At 41.7% G+C, this 23,558-nt stretch overlaps 1 protein-coding gene across 3 annotated transcripts in view; it reads left to right on the plus strand.

The window, feature by feature from the left end:
* Positions 1-1,244: 1,244 nt before the first annotated feature.
* The window catches only part of YWHAE (tyrosine 3-monooxygenase/tryptophan 5-monooxygenase activation protein epsilon), a 52,801-nt gene continuing 30,487 nt past the window's right edge, over positions 1,245-23,558 (plus strand). The window contains exon 1 of one of the 3 annotated variants that reach the window (XM_027034624.2): positions 1,245-1,429. In XM_027034624.2, coding sequence (XP_026890425.1) covers positions 1,366-1,429 — 64 coding nt within the window. In that variant the 5' untranslated portion in view covers positions 1,245-1,365. The remainder of the gene's footprint in view (positions 1,430-23,558) is intronic. The other 2 variants (XM_015081382.3, XM_015081380.3) reach the window with 2 other exon arrangements.

Here is a 23,558-nt window from a genome sequence, read left to right on the forward strand (position 1 = left end):
ACAGATGGACTTGCCACCACTGCCATTTTGGCATGGGAAGTCACCACCCTGGCCCATGAATCCCAAACAATCCTGTGAAAGCAGGAATCTTTATAACCAAATCTTTTCTCCCTTGTGCTCAGAGCACAAAAGTTTGCTTGCTGTCTTTGGAACTTTTGTCTGCAAACAGCTGGAAGGCGTCGTGGCCCAATGGCTCCCCACCCACAGCGATGTGGAAGAACATGGTGGGGTTGATCATGGCTGGGCAGTGCAGGTGGTTCTGGGATCATGGGGACTGCAAGGCCTCCCATGCAATCTCTATTAATCTTTCCAAAGTGTATCCATGATGGCATCATCCTCCACGTAAAATCATCAAAAAATAACTCCCTTGTGCCCACGGAATAAGGTGCAAACTTCCTAGTTAACCATACAAGACTCTTCATAATTTGTTTCCAATCTACTTTTTATTCCACATCTATTGCATATCCCACCACAGAGTTTGTATTCTGACCTGAGCTTCAGTCATGCAACCAATATGTTATTGAGTACAAGGTGCTGGGAATCCATTGGGAAGAAACACAGGCCAGGTTCTTTCCCAGTCCTGCCTCCTCCATCTCGATTTAATATTGGTCCCACTCTTCTGCACCTTGCACTCCAGACCAGATTTCTCTAACAACTTCCCTCTCCTATCCATGGTGGGCCTAAGGAGAAAAAGAAGACTAAAAAGGAAGAAGAAAAAGATTGCAAAAGGCAAGGATGAAGTTGAGGTGTGAAATCTGCAGGCCCCTTTCCCCTACCAATTATAGCAGAGCCCCACTCTTAACCCTGGTGTCAAAAGGGTGTGAAAATGTCCCAGGACTGGGTTTGGCTGAAAAATACAGGAGCAGGTAGGACAGAAGTTGGTTTCAGTGAGGAAGGCCTGCCATTATAAAAACCGTTACAGCCTCTGGCTCTCTTCCCGCACGTCCAGGGGTCGGCCTTCGGTCACAGCCCAGGCTCCCTGGCTCACTCGCTTCAGGAGCCGTCCAGGCGGCCTCCCCCGCGCTGTCTCTCTCTTCCCTCAATCTCTCGGGATAGTTCTCCCTCCCAGCCGTCGCAGTTCCCGCCTCAACGTTCCAACGCCTGCGGAGCCCACGGAGGAGGGGCTTCTGGCTGGTTCCAGCCTCTTCGGGCTTTGAGCTCCTGGACCCGCCCCCCTCCCCCCTCCGCGCCAGTTGCCAGGGAGCGGTTGCCATAGAGCTGAGCAGTTGTCCGCGTGCGCAGGCGGAAGTCCCGGATTGAGGCGCCGCCATTTTTGCTGCCCAGACACGGAGCGAGAGGCTGAGAGAGTCGGAGACACTATCCGCTTCCATCCGTCGCGCAGACCCTGCCGGAGCCGCTGCCGCTATGGATGATCGGGAGGATCTGGTGTACCAGGCGAAGCTGGCCGAGCAGGCTGAGCGATACGACGGTGAGTTGGGGGGGTTACGGGGGGTTGGAATTCTCGGACCCTCTGCCGCCGCCCACAGAGGCCGGGAGCAGGAGACAAAATGGCGGCATCGTCTCCGAACCTGGCCGGGGACGTGGATTCGGGAAGCAGGAAATGGCCTGTGGGCTCCCGGAGCGGTGGGAGGCTCCAGGCCCAGGAATTTGACCCCTTTGGCGTCCTCAGTTGCAGACACTCGCGGGCCTGGAGGCCGAGGCGAGAGGGTGGAGGAGTTGGTTGTAAAATGGCGGCTGGGGGGGGAGGGCGAGTCCCGGGGCGGGGGAGGGGGAGGAGATGGCGGGTGCTGTCTCCGCTCGAGCAATCCCCAGGGGAACCTCTGGGCCATCTTGGGATGTGGCGAACAATTGGGTGGGGTGATGGGGGAAGAAACACCCGTCACATGGGGGAGAGTGGCACCAGGAGCTGCAGCGCGGGCGCCTTTGAGGGAAATATGGCGGGTGGGGGCGGTGGCTTTTCCCCGGAGGCCCAATGTGGGGCGGCGGCTGTGGAGTCTCACAAAGGAGAATCCTTGCGAGCGGAGGGCTTCTTTGGGTTTGTGGTGGAGGGCCGTCTTGGGTGAGGGGTGGGGAAGGACAGTGGGAATCACTGCAGTTCATCCTTGAGCGGAGGCCAGCTGAGATGCTGCGATCGGATTTCCTTTCCGTAGGCCGGCACACCTTGTATTGAGTGATTTTTAGACTTTACGTTCAGTCAACCTTGCTTTCTTCTGGGGAGGTCTAGAAAAACCTCGCTCACGGTCCCTTTCCTCGGACTTATCCTGGAGAGCTCGCAAGTTCCTGTAATCATTTTCTGGCATCGTTAGCTGGGGACGGCCGGCGGGGGGGGGGGGGGGGGGAGACAGGTTCTGGTGGATAAAGCATTGAACAGGAAACAAGGAGACCATGATTCTTAGTCCTTTAAATGCCCGTGCCTCAGTTTACCAGTTTGTAAAAATGATGACTTTACTGTTTACAGTTACCATTATGACAAACGAAAAGACCTGTTGGAAAATAAAGTTATTTCAAATAATGTTTAATAACTGTATTTTGGTTGACTCCCCCGGCTTGGAATGCGTGTTTGTATTTAATGGGGAGGTCGTAACCTACCCGAAGCCCTCAGCTGAGGGTTTGGTTATTGGATTTTGAACATAGGGCATCCCATCAGATCGTATTTTCTGTTTTCTATTTTAAAGAAATGGCTTTGTGTACAGATTTGAACAGTTCTTTGTTCATTGCTCCTTTGCCCCTAAAGGTTCTTGAGTCATTTTTTTTAGAACTTGATCGAAATGTCCATTGTGTCTGTTTAGTCGTCAAAGGGTGCTGCTCTTTAAAATTGCCCTTACCTCCTCCATTTTGGACCTAGGTAACTTGAATTACCCCACATCCGTTAAACTGTAGTATTATAAAAACAAAAAACCTTATATGTGGTTTCTGTGGTTTTAATTCTGTTCAGGGGTGAGACAAGGTTGGAAACAACCATTGATCTTCAGATTTTTTCATAATTACTGAAGCCACTTATTTTTCAAAATGTTATGTAGGGCCCATGCTTTCCTTGAATGCCAGGTTGGTCATGTGAATAGCCTCAGGGGTAGTCTTAGTATATCATCATATATTAGGATTCAAGAATTTGAAAATTAGAAAAGGTCAGGAACTCCAATTGCATTTCGTAAATTCTTACATACCTATTTGTATTGAACAAGGTTTTTGTTGGGAGGGAGAGGGAAATAAGATGGGGAAGTACAGCTCAAGGTCAGATTTGTCTTTATTTCTGTGTTTAAAAGTGAAACAATGTAGGTGTGCTCCTTGTGGAAGTTTTTCTTCATCCCCCTTAGGCACCAGATAGGTTCCTCTCAATCTATTAGTGTCCTTGGGGGGAAACTTGAAATTATATTTGAATGCTCTCTGGTCTGTTAGGATTTAGGTTTTGCCAAAACCAAAAAGGGTGTGGAAGAAGCTTTTTGTTTTTAATTTGTTTTAAAACTGATTTTGGAAGCTCATGATTGTAGCTTCCAAGCAAGTGATGGTTTAGTGATAATATTGGAGCTGGGTGGTGAGGAGTTTTAACCAAAGCCCTGTTGGTTATTGAACATAGTGTTATCTAGAGAGAGCCACTTCATTAAGTTATTTAAACGTTAAGTGTCTCCTTCAGGATATAAAGGGGGAAGGAAATAGGATCTACCAGGTGGGAAGGAACTCCTGTGACTGTTGGGCACAAGATAGGGAGGAATTCATTGGGAAGAAGAGGAAAGCAGTCATCAGGAAGCAGCCTCTACCTGTGTCCACTCCTTTGTTGAGTGCAATAATTCAGTTTTGTGGTGACAAAAATTCCTCATAGTTTTAGTCACTGAACAATATGTGGTGTGGGGAGTAGAAGAAGTGCATTTGAATGATTTGTTTTTGGGTTGGAAGTAAATACTGGCTTTTCTGGTTCCTGCAGTATCTGTTATGTTGCATACTCTGTTGAACCTAATACTTTTTTGTAGCATCATTTAATTATATTCTGGGGAATTGGAATCAATTTATATGGATTATTTAATGGTACTGGAGGAAGAGCTAAGCTGTGTTCAGGAAAAGGACACTTGGGGGTTGCAGATAGGAAATATTGAAGTTTGGGGTAGGAGTGTTCACTTTGGAGATTAAATCTAACGGCATCACTTAGTAGTCTAAGACATAGGTTTTCTAACATTTGTAGCAGTTTTAAGCAAGCCTGTTACCTTTAAGCATTTCTGAACCAAGTCTTAACATTCCCATATACACAAACCACAGTAGTACAGAAAAGGAAAAATAAAAGCGGAAAAAGTGCTTTTCACATTTTTCAGAGTAGAGGGGTCAGCATAAAGTACATTGGGTTTGTGGGGTAGTTGCTGGTTTTGTCCTTTCTTACCTTTTCCCTGTGATGATTGGCTCCTTGTGGGGTAGGGGTAAAGTTTAGATGGTCACTTCTGATTCATTCTCTGTGTGAATGAATGCATCTATTCTGAGTTATTTACTTGAGAGCTGTCCTTTTTAAAATACCAGAGCCTCATCTCTAGCTTATTCTATAGGCAGTGAAGGTGGGAACATGTTGTGAATAAACTCCTTAATAGATGTTAGGGAGAGAAAAACGGATAAAGAGTAACTTTAGTAACGAGTTTAAAGCAGGTTACTATCAATTCTATGTAGGGCAATAATAATTTTTATTATTCCTATTTCAGTTAATGGGAGTTAACTTTATTGAATGTTTTTTTCCCCTGCATAAATATAAGCAGAATTGGATAACACAATTAAAAAAATCCCTTCTACAGGTAACCTTTAGCCTTAATTTTAAAACAAAAAAAAATTTTTTTTTTTTTTTTGTGGGGCGCCTGGGTGGCTCAGTCGGTTGAGCCTCCGACTTCGGCTCAGGTCATGATCTCACGGTCTGTGAGTTCGAGCCCCGCATCGGGCTCTGTGCTGACAGCTCAGAGCCTGGAGCTTGCTTCAGATTCTGTGTCGTCGTCTTCTCTCTCTGCCTCTCCCCCGTTCATGCTGTCTCTCTCTGTCTCAAAAATAAAGAAACATTAAAAAAATTAAAGAAAATTTTTTTGAATGTTTATTTTCAAGAGCGAGCGAGAGCCCAAATGGGGGGGGGGGCAGGCTCCCCTGCTTCATAATCTGAAGCAGGCTCCAGGCGGGGGAGGGGCAGAGAGAGTGGGGGAGATGCAGAATCTGAAGCAGGCTCCAGGTTCCCAGCTGTCTTCACAGAGTCCAGCTAGGGGCTTGAACTCACCGACCATGAGATGACCTGAGCCGAAGTCAGATGCTTAACTGACTGAGCCACCCAGGTGCCCTAGCCTTCATATTTAATTAAATCGGATGCTCTTTTGTGTTTACTTTAACATTTAAAATACTTTTTTGTTTAAGTAAACTGTACACCCCACATGGGGCAGGAATTCATGACCCCAAGATCAAGAGTCGCATGCTCCACCAACTGAACCAGCCAGGCACCCCTACTTTAGGCTTTTGTACAGTATTGTGCACAGTGGGCAAATTTCAGTTTATTTTGTTGGCTTCCCAAACTATGGAATATAATGAAATCATTGTAATTTGAGATGATGGGAGTAAATTCTTACTATTGCGGACATTCCTAGGCATCCTTTTCACCTTTATTTGAAAAGGTCTCAATTTGAATTCTAGTATGGTCTAGAACACATAATCTGAGCAAAATTTGGATTCAGTAAGTACAAACAAACATGTTGAGAGTCTGTGCAAACAAGCAGAGTTTTCATAATTGTCTAATAAGCTTGTTCAAAGGAATATGAAATATTTAAAACACTCCTGGACTTTAACCTCGTATATATAGCAAGTGAAATGTAGAAAGTGAAATTTCAGTCTGGTAACTTAATGTATCTAATTTTACAAATGAGTTACCAATACTTTAAGAAGATGATCTGAGAACATTTTTATTTATTTTTATTTAAAAAAATTTTTTTTAATGTTTATTCATTTTTTGAGACACAGAAACAGAGCGTGAATGGGGGAGGGGCAGAGAGAGGGGGAGACACAGAATCCGAAGCAAGCTCCAGGCTCTGAACTGATAGCAGCACAGAGCCTGATGCGGGGCTCGAACTCACGGACTGTGAGATGATGACCTGAGCCGAAGTTGGACGCTTAACCAACTGAGCCACCCAGGCGCCCCTATTTTTATTTTCTTAAAATTTATTTATTTTGAGAGAGCACGGATGCAGAGAAAGGGAGAGACAGAATCCTAAGCAGGCTTAGCACAGAGCCTGACATGGAGCTTGAGCTCAGGAAACCGTGAGATCGTGACCTGAGCTGTTATCAAGAGTTGGACACTTAACCCAACTGAGCCACCCAGGTACCCCTGAAAGCATAATTAAAAAAAACTTTTTTTTTCATTTTTTAAAGTTTATTTATTTTGATAGAGAACGAGTGGGGGCGGGGCGGGGGGGGGAACAGAGGATCTGAAGCAGGCTCTGTGCTGACAGCCCAGTGTGGGGCTCGAATTCCCAAACTGCGAGATCATGACCTGAACTGAAGTCAGATGCTTAACCCACTGAGCCACCCAAATGCCCCAAAAGCATAATTTTTTAAAAAGTTTTGATGATTTATTTTAATTTTTTTAATGTTTACTTTTGGGAGAGAGAGTGTGACCGGGGGAGGGGCAGAGACAGGGAGATGCGGTCTCCAAGCTGTCAGCTCAGAGCCTGATGGGGCACTGGAACTCATGAGAAGCCACATCATGACCTGAGCCGAAGTCGGAAGCTTAACTGACTGAGCCACTGAGGTGTCCCCAAAAGCATAATTTAAAAAAAAAAAAAAAAATTTTTTTTTTTTTTTTTTTTGAGAGAGCGCGAGCATGAGCAGTGATGGGGCAGACACAGAATCGGAAGCAAGCTCCAGGCTCTGTGTGGGGCCAAACTCACGAACTCTGAGATCATGATCTGAGCTGAAGTCAGATGCTTAGCCGACTGAGCCACCCAAAGCATTTTTTTTTTTAATTTTTTTTAACGTTTATTTATTATTGAGAGAGAGAGAAACAGAGCGTGAACAGGGGAGGGGCAGAGAGAGGGGGAGACACAATGTGAAGCAGGCTCCGGGCTCCGAGCTGTCAGCACAGAGCCCGACTCTGGGCTCAAACCCGTGAAACGTGAGATCATGACCTGAGCCGAAGTCAGACGCTCATCTGAGCCACCCGGGCACCCCTAACCCAAAGCATAATTTTTAAAAAAGAAGGCTGTAAAGCTGATTTTGCAGCAATTTTTTTTTTTTTTTATATTTAAGACGAGTGTGTGTTTAAACAGCAATGACAGGAGTAGGGTAAAGGCTAAACTTTTAGACTTTATAGAACACATTTATCTAGAATTTCACATTTCACAAACCTCTTTCACAAACTTTTTTACTTATATCATGTGTCAGTGAACTAGATAATGTTGTTTCCATTTTATGGTTCAGGAAAGTGAATTTGAGATTTAATGTTTTTTTTTTTTTTCTCTACCACATGACTGGTTGGCTAGTAAATGGCAAAGCCAGAACTTGTCTGCTGACCTTTAGACCAGTACTCTTATTTCTTCTAAGCCACTCCTAAGCCACAAAAGAGACCTATGTGTAACTAATTAAGGTAGTAAGCTGGGAATGCTGTATACTTACTTTTTTAGTAGTTCAAATAATGTGTCTTGGTGCTTGACTTGTATCTGTCATAAATAGTAGATAAAACATCTTCACGCTTTTCTAAAGAAACCTCGTGTTTTCAAAACAATTCCATCTTAGGACACCTCCCTGGCTCAGTCCGAAAAGCGTGTGATTCTTTAATTTTTTTTAACATTTACTTATTAAAAATATTTTTTAATGTTTATTTTTGAGAGAGAGGGAGGGGCAGAGAGAGGGAGACACAGAATCTGAAGCAGGCTTCTGGCTCTGAGCTGTCAGCACAGAGCCCGATATGGAGCTCTAACCCACGAATCGTGAGATCATGACCTGAGCTGAAGTGGGTCGCTTAACTGACTGAGCCATCCAGGCTCCCCAGCGTTTATTTATTTTTGAGGGAGAGGGAGACACAGAATCTGAAGCAGGCCCCAGTCTCTGAGCTGTCAGCACAGAGCCCGACGTGGGGCTCGAACCCACAAACCATGAGATTGTGACCTGAGCCGAAGTTGGATTCTTAAACGCTTAACCCAGTAAGCCACGCAGGTGCCCCATAGTGTGCGATTCTTGATCTTGGGGTCATGAGTTTGAGCCCCACATTGGGTGGAGAGATTATTAAAAAAAAATTAATAAACTTAAAAAAAATCTCATTTTAAGGCACAGTGAATGAAGTTAGAATGAGGGATTTTAGGTAATCTCAAAATGTGTGTTTGCATACAGTTTCCTTGGTTTCCTCGGTTTGTAGAGTCTGCTGAGGTATGGCCAGGCATTTCTGCAAATTGCTTTTATTTAAAACCTCTGTCCACCCCCCCCCCCTTTTGTCTTGATGGATGCAACCTTTAAGTTAATGATTTAGTCATAATACTTTTAGGAGAGGGAGAGGTTGACAAATGATTTGCAAATGTTGTTCCAAATACTAGCCTAGAGAGCTGTCATACAGAATCCATTAAGGGGTAGTGAGGAACAGTAGCAAAAAGTTAACGTATACTGTTTCTGAAATGGTCAGTTAACAGCAAATTGGTTTGCCAACATAATTCTGTGGTTTGAACTCATTAACTAAATATTCATGTTAGACTACATAATAATTGGGTCATAATAACTGCCATAATAATTAAAGGGCCATCATAATTTATCATTCAAATCAGGATACCTTGAAACGAAGGGGTAGCAATTCATAATAGTGCTAAGACCGTAAGCATAAACTAGGATTGTTCGGAGATGCAAACTTGCCTTACGGTTATTGTACTTAAGACCATTTGTTCTTACTCATCTCATTTAGATTCATACAAACTACCAACCGGTGGACCTGACTGATAGTGTCAAAGCCAAATATGTTAGTTTTAGGTCTGTCTGTCTTGAGTAGATCTGTGTTTTTGATGAATGCAGTGGTTAAGCTCAGGTCATGATGTCAGTTTGTGTCAGCTCAGAACCTGCTTTGGATCCTCTGTCTCTCTCTCTCTGCCCCCCCCCCCCCCGCTTGTTCTCTATCTCTCCATCTCTCTCTTCCTCCCCCCCCCCCCCAAAAAAAAAAACATTAAAAAAGTCTTTAAAAATACTTGACTTAGGTGTTAGTAGCAGTGTCTGTCCTAAGCTTGGAAGATTTTCCCCAAGTACGCTTCTATAGTCTAACCCCATACCTTGTTATGACCATTCTGTTTAGAACACTGAATTGTTTAGTTTAGAAAACATGACCATGATCCTGGTTTATCTTGTTTTAAATTTAATCTTCAGTTTGTAGCCCTTCTTCCAGCGATTTAGCACAATAGCTGGGCAGATCTGTCATTGGTAAGCTTGATTTGTGATCAGGTCAGGATTTTATCCAGCTAAAGCAATATGAAATATGTTTAACTTTCATTTGTGAAATTTCAAAGAGACACGCTGCATTGAAATTTGTGACTATTTTCATATTTTGGCAGATGTGGTATAGTGCAAAGGCCTTGGAACCCTTGCATTCCTTGTCTGTAGAAGGGCAATTAATGATTACTTGCCTTGCCTGCTAATTTACAGGGTTATGAAATTATGGGTTCATTAAAGGGCAGAGTATTCCTGTTTTCCGGTGTGAAAGATGAAGTAAAATTTTGCTGTGGATATACTGTGGTCATATTATAAGATGAATTATCTCTTTTGAGTTATTCCTAGCAAGTGTACTCTGGTGGTGTTAGTCTCTAAGTTACATTTGCATAAAGAGAAATTAGTTCTGAAAATCCTTAATTGTAACTCAAATCTGAACATTTGCATATCCTAAAAGTGAAGGTTGTCCAAATTATTCCAAAGCAATATAATACATAATTTGGCCATGTTGAGCTGGTCTGTAGTTCTTTTGATACTAATTCCAGGTTAATATTCAAGAGAATGTTCATGTCTCTCTGACAAATAAAACACCTGTTGTATGTGGATCTGGAATGAAAGATTCCATAGAATAAAAATATAATTTAGGATTAAAATATTTTTGCTAGCAGTCTCAAGATTACTCACTAGGAACATACTGATACTATCTATAGTAGTTACATATAGTGTATATACTACCTATAACCAGTTTTGTGAAATGTGATTCTAAAGGCTTAATGTAAGCCTTGGGCAGTGAATGGGTTCTGATTAATAAAATGCTACCAATTAATACTACTTGTACCTTGGTGGTTAGTCATTGTATTTATTTGTTACAATGTGTTGTTTTAAGTAGTAAAACTTTATGAGAAGAATATCATGAAAATTTCAAAACACTGTGTGTTCTTTGACTAGGAAATATCACTGACAGTTATGATTTTATTTTTTTAAATGTTTGTTTATTTTTAGAGAGAGCCCATGTGTGTGTGAGTGGGGGAGGGGCTGAGAGAATTCCAAGCAGGCTTCACGCTGTCAGCACAGAGGGCTCAAACTTACGAGCCCTGAGATCATGACCTAAGCCGAAATCAAGAGTTGGACGCTTAACCAACTGAGCCACCCAGGCACCCCAGTTATGACTTTGTTTTTAGAATTTCCAAAAGGAATTCATTAATACAGAATCTGCAGAATAGGTTTCTTTCTCACAGCTTTAAAACTGCTGAAATTTTGGTGAAGGTTTCTTGGCTGTTCAGAGACTTAGAAGAATAAATGAAATTAGTAATAAATTTGAATGGTGTAACGAATAATTGAAATTAGTAATAAATTTGAATGGTGTAACCTTTCTTTTAAGCTGTATCAGTACAAGGGTTATTTTTGGTGCTTTTTTTCTTTGATGTAGTCTAAAACAAATGTGTCTTCTAATTCTGCAAAAATATGACAAAAGATTTAGACCTTGACCTTTTTTTTTCCTTTTTCCCCCATATGTCAGTGTCTTAGGTCGCTTATCTTGCCAATCTCTTTTCTTTTTATTAAAAAATTTTTTTTAATGTTTTTATTTATTTTTGAAGGAGAGACAGAGCATGAGTGGGGGAGGAGCAGAGAGAGAGGGAGACATAGAATTTGAAGCAGGCTTCAGGCTCTGAGCTGTCAGCACAGAGCCTGACGCGGGGCTCGAACTCACGAACTTGTGAGATCATGACCTGAGCTGAAGTTGAATGCTTAACCGACTGAGCTACCTAGGCACCCCTCTCTTTTCTTTTTAAATCTCTTATTTTCTATCTCTGTTTTCTCTGCACCTCATCTTTTTGATTCTACCAAGGCTTAACATTTTTGGCTGCCTGAGGGGATATCCTCTTAAACTCTTGGAAGAGAAAACTCCTGTTTTGATGGAGTCAGAGGGAATTTCCCACTTCCCCCAATCGTGAGACTAATGAGAGTGGTACTTCTTTGCAGTCAAAATTGTAGAATCTGGGTAGAAGGTTGTCCTATTTAAAACAAAAATTTTTTTTTAAAGTTAATTTATTTTGAGAGAGAGAGAAAACGCACAAGTGGGGAAGGGGCAGAGAAGAGAGAATCCCAAGCAGGCTCCGTGCCAGCGGTGCAGAGCCCAGTGCTGGGCTCAGTGAGATCATGATCCGAGCTGAGACCAGGAGTCCTGACGCTTAACACACTGTGCTACCCAGGCACCCCAAGGTTGTCCTGTTTCTACCTAACAGAAGCTAGTTGGGAAGGTTTTAAAGTTCTTCAGAAGGCTTACACAAGATTTTTTTTTTTGCCTGTTTCTAGGGAAGATAGGAGTTAATTCTAGAGTGAGAGGTTCTTCTCTTTAGGCTGGTACAAGAAGAAAAAAATTGTACTTGAATGTCAAGATTATTGTGTTTTGAAAGCCTTTAGTATTCAGAGTGTTAAAAGTAAGTTCCAAAAGCATTTGACAAATACATAATGAGATCCAACTATGTACCAGGCACTGTTCTAGACACTTGGGATTCATCATTAAACAAAATAGACAAAGGGTCTCTTCAAGGAGTTTATATTGCAGTGAATGTATAAACGTTTTTAGAATTATTTCTTCTTTTAGTATGTGTAATTGAGTTAATTTGAATTAGTAACAGTGATGTTTAATAAAGGCACCATACCTATTGCTGGTCCCTGTCCTGTATCAAGGACTAGAAAACTACAAATGTACTTTATTGACTGCTGTTGTCAAGTAGTGCTAACAAACTGAAAAGCTTTAAAAAGTTTTCATTGACTCTGTGATAATAAAATTCTATAATAACATCTATTAATTATGCCAGGTACTTATTATTTCTCTCAATCCTCAAAAAAAAAAAACCCCTGCAAAGTAGATATACCACTTATTTTACAGGTAAGGATTAAGAACATTAGGAAAGGTGGCAGTAAATAGGTAACATCACTGGGATGGATGTTGCACTCCCAGGCTCATAGCTTCTGTGCTTGTATGTAAACATTAGTCCAGTCTCCTTGAAGCTCTTATTTCTGTTCCATAGATTTTAATTTTGTAACTTAGAAGTTCCTTTGAAGAGTCTTTTGACTTAATTTCTCTGTTTAACATTTTTTTTCTTTTGAGAGGGAGAGTGGGGGAGGGGCAGAGAGAGGGAGAGACAGAATCCCAAGCAGGCTCTCCCAAAGTGGGACTCAAACCCACGAACCGTGAGATCATGACCTGAGTTGAGATCAAGAGTTGGACATCCAACTGACTGAGCCACCCGGGTGCCCCTTTGTAAAAAATTAAAAAAAAAAAAAAAGTTTGTTTAATTTTGAGAGTGCCTGCACGTGAGTTGGGGAGGGGCAGAGAGAAAGAGGGATAATCCCAAGCAGGCCCCGAGCTGCCAGTGCAGAGCCTGATGGTGGGCTCAAGCCCACTAGTTGTGAGATTATGACCTGAGCAGAAACCAAGAGTTGGATGCTTAACTTTTCTGAGCCACCCTGGGCGCCCCTAGCATTTTCTTTCATAGGAAGGAGACAGGGGTGTGGAGGTCGAGTATATTTTCCAGTGGAGAGGCAACAAGAGATAGTAGAACAAGCACTTCACAAGAAGTCATTAAATTTAGGGGGAGGTTTGTTACGTTCAAATTTTATGTGGATCACTCTCTTGAGACATGGTTACTTTCAAGGCCTGTTTTTATCATCTGTATAATGAGAGATTTTACTTTATTTTATTTTTTTAGTATTTATGAGAGTATGTGTGTGAGCTAGTGGGGAGAGAGTGAGACTTTTCTTTCTTTTTTTTTAACCTTTTTTAGTGTATTATTTATTTTGAGGGAGAGAGAGAGCGTGCATGTGTGTGTGAGAGAGACAGTGAGTGGGGGGAGGGGCAGAGAGCATCCCTAGCCAGCTTTCTGCTGTCCGCAGAGCCCAACAAGGGGCGATCTCACAAGCTAGGAGATCCTGTTCTGAGCTGAAATCAAAGTTGGACGCTTAACTGACTGAGCCACCCCAGACACCCTGAGAGAGAATCTTAAGCAGGCTCCACAGATAGTGTGGAGCCCGACTTGGGGATTGATCCCACGACCCTGGCTGGGATCACGAGCCGAGCCAGAATCAAGAGTGTGACACTCAACCAACTGAGCCACCCAGGCACTCTGAGAGATTTTTTTCTGAAAGTTATTTTATGAATTTGCAGGCTGAAACTACTTATTTTGTTTATTTATTTGTTGTATATATTTAAATGTTTACTTTTGAGGAGAGTGAGTGCAAGCAGGGGAGGGGCAAAGAGAGGGGAACAGAGGATTGGAGGCCGCTTCCATACTGACAGCAGAGACCCTGATGCAGGGCTTGAACTCACAAACTGTGAGATCACGACCTGAGCTGAAGTCAGAAGCTCAGCTGGGGGCTCTAAGGCTGCAGCTTATTAAAAAAAAAAAAAAAAAATTTTTTTTTTGCATTTATTTTTGAGACACAGTGAGTGGGGGAGGGGCAGAGAGAGAATGAGGCAGAATCAGACAGAATCGGAAACAGGCTCCAGGCTCTGAGCTGTCAACACAGAGCCTGAGGCAGGGCTCGACCACAAACTGAGATCCTGACCTGAGCCGAAGTTGCACGCTTCTGAGCCACCCAGGCGCCCCTGCAACTTTTAAAATCTTTGCCTTGTGACAAGTGGATAGAGAGCTAGGAAATGAATCTAAATTCAGATCTAGATTACATCTACAACTTTGGTTTTTTGATCCAGCCAACTTAGCTACTGATTTCATTGAATAGAAAGCTTCCATTCTCAAAATTTGCATTTCTACATAAATTATTTAAATTTTGTTGTATAAATTGCCCCATTTGTTATAGGCTAGCAATATTTCAAATGGTGGAGCTTCTTTCAACTCCTTCAGTCTTCTCATGACTGACTTTGCTGTGACAGCAGACGTGGTGTTTCCAGGCACCACCCGCTCGCTATGGTTTGCATGCAGGAACCACAATGCCAGATCCCCACAGCTCATCTTTTCATCCTGGTTTTGCCACACAAGGAGGAAGTGTACTTGTGTGCTGGCTTGTTTCTTTTTAAAAAATATATTTTATTTTTGAGAGACCAGAGTGCAAGCGGGGTAGGAGCAGAGAGAGCGGGAGAGACAGCGTGAGCGGGAGAGGGGCAGAGAACGAGGGAGACACAGAATCTGAAGCACAACTGACAGGCGCTCAACTGACTGAGCCACCCAGGCACCCCTCCCCAAAACTTTTTTTTAATGTTTTTTATTTTTATATTTTGAGAGAGAGAGAGACAGAGTGCACGCAGGGGAAAGGCAGAGAAAGAGAGGGAGACAAGGAATCCAAAGCAGGCTCCAGGCTTCAAGCTGTCAGCACAGAGCCTGATGTGGGGCTTGAACCCACGAATGTGAGATTATGGCCCAAGCCGGAGTTGGACGCTCAACCAACTGAGCCACCCAGGCGCCCCATGTGCTGGCTCATTTCAGTCTTCACCATTTTCCTGAGGGAGGCACCATAACATGTCCCATGTTTATTGACAATGCTGTCTTTGTTGGTGCGTGTAGCCATGTCACCGCAAACTAGGTCCAAGCCCAGGGAGGACAAATTTGCATTTATATTTCTGCTTGTGTTGAATGAATTATGAGGTTGAACTATATGAAATTGCCAATTTCAGTCAATTTTTAGTTGAAGTATAGTGAACATGCATGGGATACTAGTTTGGGTGTACAACGTTGTGATTCAGTAATTCTATACATTGTGCAGTGCTCACCACAATAAGGGTAGTTTGTCACCATACCAAGTTATATTATTGACAGTATTTCTTTTTTTTTTTTTTAATTGTTTTTTTCAACGTTTATTTATTTTTGGGACAGAGAGAGACAGAGCATGAACGGGGGAGGGGCAGAGAGAGAGGGAGACACAGAATCGGAAACAGGCTCCAGGCTCTGAGCCATCAGCCCAGAGCCTGACACAGGGCTCGAACTCACGGACTGCGAGATCGTGACCTGGCTGAAGTCGGACGCTTAACCGACTGCGCCACCCAGGCGCCCCATGACGGTATTTCTTATGCTGTATGTACTTTATAGCATTGTGACTTATTTATTTTACAGTTTTTTTAAATGTTTATTTGAGACACAGAGCAAGGGGGGGCGGGCAGAGAGTGAGGGAGACACAGAATCCGAAGCAGGCTCCAGGCTCTGAGCTGTCAGCACAGAGCCCAACATGGGTCTTGAACCCACAAACTGCGAGATCATGACCTGAGTCGAAGTCAAACGCTTAACTGACTGAGCCACCTAGGCTTCCCACCCCACCCCCCGCCCCTTTTTGTTTTTATTTGAGAGAGTGAGCATACTCATGCATATAAGCAAAGTAAGGACAGAGGGAGAGGGAGGGACAGGAGCCCAGCGATGGGTTTGATTTCATGACCCTGAGCTCATGACCTGAGCAGAAATCAGCTGAGGTGATTTCTGGTGCCCCGTGACTTATTTATTTTATAATTGGCAGTTTGTACCTCAATTTCAATCATTTTTCACCTGTAAAGATGATCATTTCATATGGTACAACCTAAGTTAAGTGGTGGTTGGAAGGTCTGGAAGGTGAGCTCTTAATATATCCAAAGAGGCATCAAGTTTTAAGGAAGTACCAGGGTTACTGAGGTATTGTACATGAATATTTTCTGAGGTTGTTTTTGCTTTTTGTACGTACTTAAATAGATTTACCTATTTTAATTTTCTAGGTCTTTTTTTTCCTCTCAATAATTGATTCAAATTTGCTGTTTGCAGCTTTTTGTTTGTTTGTTTTTAATGTTTATTTTAGAGACAGAGCACAAGCGGGGGAGGGGCAGAGAGAGAGAGGAAGACAGAATCTGAAGCACGCTCCAGGCTCTGAGCACAGAACCTGATGCAGGGGCTTGAACCCAGGAACCATGAGATCATGACTTCAGCTGAAGTTGGACACTTAACTGACTGAGCCACCCAGGCATCCCTGTTTGCGGTTCTTTTAATGCAGCATTTTAAGGGTCACTGGATAGTATAACTTCTGGAACTGTGCAACATAGGTACTGCAGATAAATTTAGAAAATTTTGGAGGAAGGGTGGCAAACATTTTCCCCCCTCCCTCAAACAAAATGAGTGGAATTTACCCTTTTTTTATTAAAACATTTTTTTCTTAAAGTTTTCTTACTATCTTGAGAGAGAGCGCGAGCAGGGGAAGGGGAGAGTGGGGAGGGAGGGGGGGAGAGAGAGAGAGAGAGAGAGAGAATGAATCCCAAGCAGGCCCTGTGCTGTAAGCATGGAGTCAGATGAGGGGTTCACACTCAAGTATCATGAGATCATAACCTGAGCTGAAACCAGGAATTGGATGCTTAACTGTGATTGAGCCAGCTAGGTGCCTTGGGATTTATCCCCCACCCCCATTTTTTTTTTTTTTTTTTTTGGCTAGTTGTTTGCATGAAGAGAATGGAAAAGGCCACTATGCTCACTTTTCTTTCCAGAAGAGAATTGGTCTTGATACAGTTATAAGAAAATGTTCAGATTTATTAGATTATACGGTAGTAATAGGTTCCTCACCTGTAGCCAGTAGAATCCCATTTATAAATGTGGAATTTTTCTTATAATTCTATATTTATTTTAAAGAACTGATATCCTCCCTCTTTCCCCTCCCTCATTGTGAGATTCTTGTGTTTCTTTCTAGCTTTGGAATCTCACAAACCCTTGACTTATTGTTCAGCTTTTTCTACCTTTTTAAAAAAAATTTTTTTTTAGTATTTATTTTTGAGAGAGAGTGTGAGTAGGGGAGGGGCAGAGAGAGAGAGAGGGAGACACAGAATCCCAAGCAGGCTCCAGGCTCTGAGCTGTCAGCACAGAGCCTGATGCGGGGCTTGAACCCACAAACCGTGAGATCATGACCTGAGCCGAAGTTGAACGCTTCACTGATTGAGCCACCCAGGCACCACCACCAACCTTCTACTTTTTAATATGGCCATTGAATATGTTCAAATGTTACTTAAAAAAAAATTTTTTTTTTGTTTGAGAGTGAGAGACTGAAGGCAAGCAGGGGAGGAGCAGAGAGAGAGGGAGACAGAATCTGAAGCAGGCTCCAGGCTCCAAGCTGTCAGCACGGGAGCTGCATATGGGGCTTGAACTCACTAACTGAGAGATCATGACCTGAGAGGAAGTCGGGTGCTTAACAGACTGAACCACCCAGGTGCCCTCACCTGTTATTTAATCAAGGAATAGAGCAAATAAAACAATGCTGAGCATAAGAAAAATAACTACTGTTTGTAACCTCTTGCTAGACTAACACTTTATAAAGGGCTGGATAGGAAAGAAGCTGTAGGAACTTAATGAGACAGTAATACGGCCCTCTGTTTTCCTTTTTCTTTCTTTTTCTTTTTATTCTTTATTTTTCAGTTTTAGAGAGCGAGATGGGGAGAGGGGCAGAGGGAATTCCAAACAGGCTCCGTGTTGAGTGCAGAGCCTGACTCAGGGCTCGATCCCACGACCCTGGGATCGTAACCTGAGCAGAAATCAAGAGTCGATGCTCAACAACTGAGTCACCCAGGTGCCCCTTTTCTTTTTCTTTATGTATCTTTTCAGTGTGTGATTTGTAAGGCATGTAATTTGGGGGCACTGGGGAAGGGCCACAGGAGACGTTGGTTTTTTTCTCTAGACTATTTGCTGTTAAGTTGGTTTTTCCTCTTCCTGACAGTTAACAGATAACCATTAACGTGGTCCTTTATGCCTTTGTCTTTTATTCGTCATTGCTGCAACTTGTTTATGACTTTCTTGATTTAGTTTTCCTCCATTCAGGATGTTATTTGCCAGCGTTTCTTTAGTCATTTTGTCTTTACTTTTTATTCTTGTCTATCAGACTGCATTAATATTGTTACCCAGTTTTCTTTCCTATGCTTTAAAATTTTTTTTTAACGTTTGTTTATTTATTTTTGAGTTAGAGACAATGTGAATGGGGGAGGGTCAGAGAGAGAGGGAGACACAATCTGAAACAGGCTCCAGGCTCTGAGCTGTCAGCACAGAGCCTGACGCAGGGCTCGAACTCATGGACCGTGAGATCATGACCTGAGCCAAAGTCGGACGCTTAACCGACTGAGCCACCCAGGTGCCCCTCTTTCCTACGCTTTTAAAAGCTGAAAGTTTTGGAATACTAGTAGTAATATGTAAAGCAGTATATTTTAGTTCTGAGGACTTTGAAGATAATTAGATTAAGAGAATGGCCTATTGTAGAGGTCTTCACATCAAGTCTTGATTGATTATCAAGTAGACTTATTTGACTAATCAAGATGTGATTTAAATAATTAAAATTACTTTTTTCTCTTATTTTTATTTGACATCAAGTATTTAAGCTTAAAAATCTGAAAGTGATTTTTTAAATTTACTGACACTTGTGAAGCAGAGAGGAATTGAGGACAATCATTACTAAAAATAGTAGCTGGCTAAAGTGCATTAAAATTGACTTGAGTAACTTAGATATTTTCCAGCTAAAGCCTCTACCTAGTATATTTTCTGTATTTTTTTTTTCAGTGTAGATGTATATTTGTGGAAAATTTGAAAAACTAAAGGTGGGAAGAAAACTTGCATTAACTGATGTGTTCTGTGCAGATTTTGTTTTGTTTCACTATTTCATTGTTTTTTATATATCTTTTTTATATATGTCTTTAAAAAATTTTTTTTTTAGTAATCTGTACATCCAGTCTGGAGCTCAAACTCAAGACCTTGAGATGAAGAGTTGCACGTTCTTCCAGCTGAGCCAGCGAGGAGCCTGTTTTTTTTTTTTTTTAACGTTTATTTTTTTGAGACAGAGAGAGACAGAGCATGAACGGGGGAGGGTCAGAGAGAGAGGGAGACAGAATCTGAAACAGGCTCCAGGCTCTGAGCTGTCAGCACAGAGCCCGACGCGGGGCTTGAACTCATGGACCGCGAGATTATGACCTGAGCCGAAGTCGGCCGCTTAACCGACTGAGCCACCCAGGCGCCCCTGGAGCCTGTTTTTTATATACTTTTTTATCTCGTTTTGCACAGTTTTGTATTATGGACATTTTTCTTATATCACGAACTATTTTGTAAATATTCTTATTGGCTGTGTAACATCCAGTAACAAACGTTTTTGGCTAGTATATTGCTAGTAATACTGCAATGAAATACTTACATTCAACGTAGCATTTTCTGTAATTTGGGTTATTTGCTTAGGAGAGATTTTGAGGAGTGGAATTTACTGGTCTAAGTAAACAAACCTGGGGTGCCCATGGCTCAGTCAGTTAAGTGTTCGACTTTGGCTCAGGTCATGATCTCATGGTTCATGAGTTCGAGCCCCTCCTCCTGGCTCTATGCTGACTGCTCAGAGCCTGGAGCTTCCCTTGGATTCTGTGTCTCCCTCTCTTTACTCCTCCTCCACTTGCTTGCATGCCCTCTCTCTCTCCCTCAAAAATAAACATCATAAAAAAAGGTAAATAAACCTGAGGCCTTTGGCTTCTGTACCATCCTTTTCTGAGGGGAGCTTTTCATTTTACAGTACAACGAGTTCATGAATGCTCAGTGCATATAATGTTTTCACTACAAGAACTCATGTATTTAAATATTTTAAACGTTACTTAAAATGTGAAACGTATGTCTGTTTTAATTACAAAAGCTAAAATTAAATGTTATAAAGTCCAATAGTACAGCCCTGTCAAATAGATACAGCTTCTCTGTACCGCCAGAAGTAATTATTGTTATTGTTAATGGTTTGAATATACTTCGAGAATTTTGTCTTTGCTCCAGTGTCCATGCACGTACAAATACAGGAAGATACTTCCATTTTATAGACCCCAACATGCTATTGATTTGACATACATTATTACTTTGTATAACACCAATAAAGAAAGATGCTGCCTATTCCACCATTGATACATCACTAAGAAAAATCTGGATCGTATGGATGTTAATATGGAAAGTTTCCTAAAAGAGTGGATGTACACATCTGTATTACATTTTTTCATGGAAACATACATATCATTTAGCAACATACCTTTTTCTCAGTAAAACATTGTAGATATTAAAAAATACTTTAGAAACCAATTGGATGATGGGTTTAGCCAGACTAACATGAAAATTTAAAAAATGGTGTGTTAATCTAGGTCAGTCTAACGTCTAAAACAAAAACGTCTGGAGTGCCTGGGTGGCTCAGTCAGTTAAATGTCTGACTGTTGGTTTTGGCTCAGGTCATGATTTGAGGGTTCGTGGGTTTCAGCCCCTGGTCGCTCTTGTCTGAGTTGGCAGTGTAGAACCTGCTTGGGATTCTCTCTTTCCTTCTCTCTCTGTCCCTTCCCTGCTCACTCCTCTCTCCCTCTCTAAAAATAAATAAACTTAAAAAAATTTTTTTCTTTTTGTTAAATTACAGAAATGTTCAACATTTTTTAAAAAGGATTTTTATTTTTTTAATGTTTTTTCATTTTTCTTACGGTTTGTTTTTGAGAGAGTGGGGGAGGGGCAGAGAGGGAGAGAGAAAATCCCAAGCTGCCTTCCCACTGTCAGTGCAAAGCCCCATGCAGGGCTCAGTCTCAGAAACCGTGAGATCATGAGTTGGAGGCTTCACGAACTGAGCCACTCAGGTTCCCCTTCAAACATTTTTTTAAAAAAGTTTATTTTTTAAATGTTTTATTTTTGACAGAGAGCTTGAGCAAGGGAGGGCAGAGAGAGAGGAGGGAGACAGGATCTGAAGCAGGTTCTGCACTGAGAGCACAGCCTGATGTGGGGCTCGAACTCACGAACTTAATGAACCATGAGATCATGACCAGAGCCGAAGTCTGATGTCCAACAGACTGAACCACCCAGGCATCTCTAAAGTTTATTTATTTTGAGTGACAGCGAGCGAGAGTGAGCGAGCACTCGTGGGCCAGTGGTGGAGGGGCAGAGAGAGGGGGTGAGAAGAGAGAATCCTAGCTCTCAGCAAGGAGCCCACAGCAGGGCTTAGTTTCACAGACTGAGATAATGACCTGAGCGAAGTCATGACCTGAGCGAAGAGTTGGACGCTCAACCCACCGAGCCACCCAGGTGCCCCAAAAGAAGAACTCCTTAAAGAATTTCAGTGTGCAGCCAGCATTGAGAACCACTGGAATCGATCATTGTTTCTCATATGCCTGACTGAATTAGAGTAACTGAGTGTGCTTATTAAAAATTCAGGCATTTGGTCTGTACTCCAAACCTAATGCTTGTATCGGGGTATACAGCTGCTTTTGACTAGATGACCTTGTAACGTTCCCTTCTAGAGAGAGGCTGTCTCAACGTTTTTTTTCAGCAGTTAAGTAATTGTCAGGGATCCTGAGTTTGAGAATATTGGAAGCTATGTAGCAGTACTGCATAGCTTTTTTTGTCTAATTTTTGTCCAGCTTTGAAGAATGAGTAATGGTTAGTTATGTGGATATATTTGCCCAAGTGCAGTAATAAAGGATTACTTTCTGCCTTGCAGATGATAGAATATGTAGCATAACTTTAGATTTAAATTTAGCTGTAAATGCTAATAAGCATATTTAATCTGACTTAAAAAATACTATTTATCTTGTTTTAGAGTTGGCACTGCATACCTTATGGGCTTCTTAATGTTTCTTCCCTTCATTTGTTGATTTCTATCATTTTCCCCTGTATCAACATTTTTATATTACATTTTGATCATTTGATATAATTAGGAATTCCTCTCTTGGTACCTTCAAAAGCATTCCTAAGGATTTTTCCTGTAAATCCATTCTTGGGCTTTTTAATCAATAGGTATTTAGTGAGTTTTGAGAATGAGTTTCCCCTTGTGAATGATAAAAGAATTTACTATAATATTCAATGTAAAGGATCTTACAGTCCACTTTAAGGAGAATTGTGGCTAAAAACAAAATGATTTTGCTAGCTTATGTGATACAGGAATTTGAGAAAAGGGGAATTGAGGATAGCATTGTGAATAATTATTAGGGAAAGCTTGAGTAATAGGCGAGCTATCCAGTGGATAAGATTTGGGTAGTGAGAGAGGAAGGTTCTTTCAGATATGTCATCAAGAGTGCAGTATTGGAATTAAGCATGTGAGGCCTAAGAATGGAGTTATCTGGGCTAGAAAGAGGAGATGGAGTTAGGTGATGCAAAAGGTTCTATTTATTAGGCTTAGATTCTAAACCGTGTTCTTTATTTAGCTCATTACTGCATCAGGCACATTGTTAACATTCCTCTGAGGGCTTACATCCTCCTGGATTCCTCTGTCCCCCTTTTTTTAAATCTTGGAAGAGAGGCAAGCAAAGAAAAGGATTTTTAAGATGCTGTTGAGTTCTGTTACTTGCTACAGAATTTGCCTATGCAGTCTTCCTTTTAATTCTCAGAACCTAGTGGGTATCTCTGATCAGGAAACAGTCTTACAGAGATTACCTGACATAGGTTAAATAGCTTGTAAATAAATACGTAAGGCAGGAAGAAAGTCTCATCTGAGTCTTTCTGGCTGTAAAGGTGGTGTTTTCCTAGCATGCTATGTTTCTCAAAGTGTGTGTGTGTTTTTTGGTCCACTTACTAAGAGTACAAGTGAGAATTGTGGAAGTGTTACTAGAATTGAATAGGACCTCTTTAGAGAGGCTTCCCAGACATATTTTCTATTTCAAAAATCCTATTTCCTCCAACACAAAGTATACTTCTATTGACTTCTAAGTTAATTTATTAATTCTGTCCACTTGAAGCCGTTTAAACTCTTGCTTAAAAATCCCAGGAGAAGCTTCAAATCTTGCAAAATTATTTACTTCAAATTTCCTTCCTTTATAACTTCTAAAAATTTATTTTTTAAAAGTATTTATTTTTGAGAGAGAGTGTGCAAGCTGGGGAGGGGCAGAGAGAGGGGGAGAGAGAGAGAATCCCAAGCAGGCTCTGCACTGAGCGCAGAGCCAGATATGAGGCTTGAACCGACAAACTGTGAGATCATGACGTGAGCTGAAATCAAGAGTTGGTCACTTCACCAAGTGAGCCACCCAGGTGCACCAAGACTTTTTTTTTTATAGATTGAATTACAGTTTTGAGTAATGCAAAATTGTAAACTATGTTTTAGCATCTCCTAGAATTCCTTAGTGATTTGGAAGCCCACTCAAGTGCAAATAGACTTTAAAATGATGGTACCACAAACTTTGAGTAGACTCAAGCAGTCGAATTATTTATGATAAAGTTAAAATTGTCAAATTTGGCAGGGATTTAATGTTTAACAACCATTATAAGTTAGTTTAGCTAAGA

Source organism: Acinonyx jubatus, chromosome E1 (assembly GCF_027475565.1).
Source record: "Acinonyx jubatus isolate Ajub_Pintada_27869175 chromosome E1, VMU_Ajub_asm_v1.0, whole genome shotgun sequence".
Taxonomy (NCBI): Eukaryota; Metazoa; Chordata; class Mammalia; order Carnivora; family Felidae; genus Acinonyx; species Acinonyx jubatus.